This window comes from Propithecus coquereli, unplaced genomic scaffold (assembly GCF_000956105.1).
Source record: "Propithecus coquereli isolate 6110/MARCELLA unplaced genomic scaffold, Pcoq_1.0 Scaffold357, whole genome shotgun sequence".
NCBI lineage: Eukaryota > Metazoa > Chordata > Mammalia > Primates > Indriidae > Propithecus > Propithecus coquereli.
The window spans coordinates 1,670,183-1,675,211 of NW_012149252.1; the positions used below are offsets into that span (position 1 = coordinate 1,670,183).

The following is a 5,029-nucleotide window of genomic DNA, read 5'->3' on the forward strand; positions in this document are numbered from 1 at the left end:
ACTCAACCTGTGAGTATGAATCAGGAAGAGCACTGAAATGGAAGCTTGTTGTGTGAGGAACTGGTTAGCTTTAACTGTGCTGTTATCATCAGTAATCTTAGCAAGTCACTTTACACTTCTGCATTTGACTTTCCAAATCTATATAACAGGAAAGTTGGACTAGCTCTTCAGGGTCTTTTCTACCTCTTAAATTCTAAATATTTTTTCAAAATCCAAGCATTATACGATTACTATAGAATTAATATATTTAATAAATATATAAATAATTATATAATATATATGTTTTTTCCTCAAAAGGTAAGTCATCATTTTTTCAGTTCTGTCTCTTACTACAAGTTCTGCAGATTGACTCATGTGAGCCAGAGATGAAGTTTTATTATTATGTCAGTTGGGGTTAACAGAGAAGAAAGTTTAAAAATGGTTATGTCATGAAGTCTGGATTAGTCTAAAGCAGACCATTACCAGCTCTTGGAAAGTATTGAGTTTTTTGCTCTCAAGCTAATTATTACAGGTCCAGAGGACTTTTACTTATACACAAATGAATCTTAGTTTATATCAAATGCAATCCTGAGACAGTTCTGGTATTTGTAGCAGATTGACTATTGGTTTGGGGCCACCCTTCAGTTCAGAAAGGAGCCCCTTTTACAGGCCTATGCATGGTTTAAAGGAAAGTAGTGGTTCTTCTCCTGCATTGGGGTCATTATGCTGTTGAATTAAGTAGGGATCAGCTAGACAGAATTTTGTGACTGGCATTTTTTAAGAGTTTTCCAAAATGCTGTTAAATCAGTACATTTCCAACATAGGTATCTAATTCTCAATCAAAAGTATATGTTTATGCAACCATAAATTCTTTCTGGTTAAGTTTTAAGCCATTAGATATCAAGTGATAATAGGATGTAGCATTTTGATATTCAAAACTACTTTAAAAATATTAAGAATTTGAAATGTAATTGAACTCTTACTGTATATTTTTTTATTTGTATAGATAGAGTACTTTAACGTTTATGTTTTTAGTGAGTTTTATAAGAACTTTTTTCCTTTGTATTAACAACACTAGACAGTGGGTAAAGAAACCTGAGTTATTGTCCCAACTTTGCCAATAACCTCTGCTATTAAGCTCCTGTTCCATGGGAAGAATATATTAAATGCTGAAGAATAAGTGCGTAATATATGATTTCTAACCTCAGTGATAAAACTGAGGTTATTGAGCAAAATAATCTCAAAGACAAATAGCAAATTGTGTGAAGTTTGTTTTTATGATGAAGATAATTTATTATACTATCCAGTTTCTAGAATGCTTCTTGCATTTTATCCAGAGAAGCCCTGTGAAATAGATAGCGTTGTTATTTTCTTTTTTCCTTTCTGTAGGCAAGGAAGCTGAGGCTCAAAGAGTTTAAGTAATTATCCCAAAAGTAATTAATCCCAAAGCAAATAATTGGGATATCTAAGTCATTTAACTCCAAATCTCAAATTTAGTTGAGTTACATGCTATCAAAACAGGAGCATGATAAATATACATACATTCCATCAATTCCCTCCCTTGATGATGACAGGCAATATCCTAAGGTGTGGCTTCTGGTTTAAGCTGTGTCCTCCCAACTGTGATTGGTCCTGGGCATTCCCGAAGGCTCATATCATTTCTAGAGCTCAGCCAGACAATTGGTGCTGGCTGCCACGCAATGGCCCTGCTCAGGGCTTCCCCACCCACGAGCCACTTAGTGGAATGACTGTGAACAGTGCCAGGCTGGCCTATCTCTATTGCTCTTGCTTTTTAACTGGAAACTGAACACACTTATCCAAGCCATGAAAAGAATGCCTTTTTTCCTGTGAAGCCCAACCAAATCATCTTACATTGGCAACTTCAGTGTGTACCTATCAAATGCCACACATGTCCCAGGCTCTGCTTACTGTTTATTTTAACAAGTACTGTCGAGCCCCTGTTGTACAGCCAGCTGAGACAGGTGCTGTGGACCGAAGCACTTTCTTTACTGTCAGATCATTTATAGTCTAACAGGAGATTAGACGTATGACTGCCAAAATGAGCAGTGCAGATAATAAGTATTCAGTTTAGATTATTGTGGGCTGGACTCATGGTGGACTTTTTATTCACTTTCATTTTGGCAATTGCTATAAGTGAAAATGTAAATTTTTATTCTTATGTTTGAAAATAGTATATTGGTTCAGGTTTTTCAGAAAGGAGATTAAAGTTACAGTTAGTGTTCAGTACTAATTGCTTAATCCTCTGAAGGAAAGATTCCTTACAATTACTTTATATGGAAAAAGCTAGTTTCAGTATATTTTCTTTTGGCATAAGTAAGGTTTCTGTTTCAAAATAATACCTAACCGTGGAGAAGAAAAACAGCTTCTAAGTATATTGCTTAATTTTAATGAGAGAGAAATAATGCTCACTTCATATTTATTTTGCTTTTATCATTGTTTTTTGTCAGGGGTGAAAGTATGTATACAAAGAAAAGTATGTGTACAGGAAGAAAAGTATGAAATTCCTGACGGTCCACAGAGAAGCAGGCTCAACAGACAACAGCTGGTATTTTTTCTTTTGATACTACTTTCATTGTTCTTATTATGACTTAATGTTATTATCACCATCAGGAAAAACTCCTTCTGCCCTTTCAACAAGTACAGGTGACTGATTAAAATTTTAATTGTGCTTATTTCAAGCACTTGATTCTGAAAGATGATCACAATGAGCAGTAAAATCCAGAAGGTAATAATTTCATACTGTTAATGGATTTTTGGCATCTTGAACATTCCCATAAACCTTTCAGAATCCGAGGTAAATCTCAGATACAGGAAGTAGCTTGAAAGAAGACTTACAGCTGCTGCTCGGATTTAGTTACCATATGTCTTTATGGCCACATATTGCAGTTTTAATGGATAATATTCCATTATCCTGTTGATATATATAGAAGTATATGACAAAGTTTTCATAGAAGGGAATTGTGAAACTTTTCTTTTTCCATAGAGCACACAGAAATGTGTTTCATGGCTAATTGGATCTGTAGCCATGGCTTCCTAATCTCCTGGTGTCCCAGTGAATACATCTCTGGAACCCTGGAGGCCACACTCCCACCGTGGCTTTCCTGGAGACCTTAGGTTGGTAATGTGTAGCTATGTAGAGACCTGAATGTGTACGGACAGAACTGGATAAGGATCTGTGGAAGAGATGTTACTCTTACCATTTAATAAAGTTCAGCCTGGTGTCCCCGAAGCATATTTCAGATACCCTAGGAATTCTTGGGGCTTTAAGTCCCACCAAATATGCATAAGCAGCCTGATCAAAGGTTTGACGCATAGTTTTTGGGGTTTTTTGTTTGTTTGTTTTGTTAGAGTGAAAAGGAACCAAGTTGGTAACTGAATCTTAGGGAAAAAATTATAAATGTGAAACCTTTATTCGCATAAGTATTTTTCTTGATCCAGTTAGTTTGCTTGAAAAACAACTTGTCCTAGCACCCCATTCAGTAGCTTCTTAACTGCTCATGACTATTATAGGTTGGGCATCCCTAATCTGAAAATCTAAAATCAGAATCTTTTTGAGCACCCACACCAAGTGGAAAATTCCAATATATAAGCTCATGTGATAGACCACAGTCAGAACTTTGTTTCATACACAAAATTATTGAAAATGTTGTGTAAAACTACCTTCAGGCTATATGTATATGAAACATAAGTGAATTTTGTGTTTAGAATTGGGTCGCATCCCCAATATAGCTCATTACGTGAATGCAAATATTCCAAAATCTGAAAAAATTTGAAATCTGAAACACTTCTGGTCCCAAGCATTTTGGATAAGAGATACTTAACCTGTATTTTTATTTCCTTCATTCATATGCAGTGTTTTTATTGAAAACTTATTTTTATCTGTCTTTAATATATTTTTTCTTGTTATTTCAGCTGCCAAGGCTGTTTGATGGATGCTACTTCTATTTTGGGGGAACCTTCACACACCATCCAAAGGATAGCCTTATTAAGCTTGTCACTGCAGCAGGGGGCCAGGTCCTCAGCAGAAAGCCCAAGCCAGACAGCGATGTGACTCAGACCATCAATACAGTCGCGTACCATGCCAAACCTGATTCTGATCAGCGCTTCTGCACACAGTATATCATCTATGAGGATTTATCTAATTATTGCCCGGAGAGGGTTCGGCAGGGCAAAGTCTGGATGGCTCCTTCAAGCTGGTTTATAGACTGTGTGACGTCCTTTGAATTGCTCCCTCTTGACAGCTGAATATTTTACTGGATGAACATTTCAAATTGAACTTGCACAGTCTGTGAGAACCCAGCCATTGCGCTGTTTTTGATCATTCACATTTTTACAAATAGGTAGAGTTATTCGTATTTTTTTCTTTGAATTAAAAAAAAATATGCTAGATTAGGAATTCACTTTGTGTTTATCATTTAGATGCTAGGATTGCATTTAAGGATTTTTCTTTTTAAAATTGGCATATTTTTTGATTCATCATGTCTTTCTATTCAGATTATCAGCTATCAGAGATTATTAATGAGATGATATCAGATTGTTGGCTAAATATACTAGGGGTATCATTACTGTTTCAGCCTTTTACTATTCTTAGATGAAAAAAATTGACACCTGCCACGAGCAAAAATGCTTGCCACTCTTTAGTAAACAGAATATTATCGAATAATTTATTCTAGCTTTATTGCAATGAGAAGAGAGTACCTGGTTGCCACCATAGGTATTAAATTCTTCTCTTCTTTTCACATCTGCATTTGTTAGCTTACGTTGTATTTATTTTGTTTTTTATAATTTACTTGGGTGTCTGTTCCTGCATTTTTATCCTTGTTTTTTTATCTTGTGTATTAATTAGGAAATCATGCTTTAAACCTTAACATAGTTTTTTGGGGGCAAAAATGAACATTGGGCTCATGGTACATATTTTTGTTGTATACATTTGCTTGTTAACTATTAATTTATAACTCTTTACTATATATGTATATATACTTAGTGCATTTTCTCTAACACATTTTAATACCAATATTTCTTAGAAGGT

The 5,029-nt window shown here is 35.2% G+C and overlaps 1 protein-coding gene across 5 annotated transcripts in view; it reads left to right on the top strand.

The window, feature by feature from the left end:
* The window catches only part of BARD1 (BRCA1 associated RING domain 1), an 85,012-nt gene extending 80,642 nt beyond the window's left edge, over positions 1 to 4,370 (top strand). For 3 of the 5 annotated variants that reach the window (XM_012651461.1, XM_012651462.1, XM_012651463.1), the window contains 2 exons: positions 2,448 to 2,545; positions 3,913 to 4,370. In XM_012651461.1, the coding sequence (XP_012506915.1) occupies positions 2,448 to 2,545; positions 3,913 to 4,245 (431 nt within the window). In that variant the 3' untranslated portion in view covers positions 4,246 to 4,370. The remainder of the gene's footprint in view (positions 1 to 2,447; positions 2,546 to 3,912) is intronic. The other 2 variants (XM_012651465.1, XM_012651464.1) reach the window with 2 other exon arrangements.
* The last annotated feature ends 659 nt before the right edge of the window (positions 4,371 to 5,029 follow it).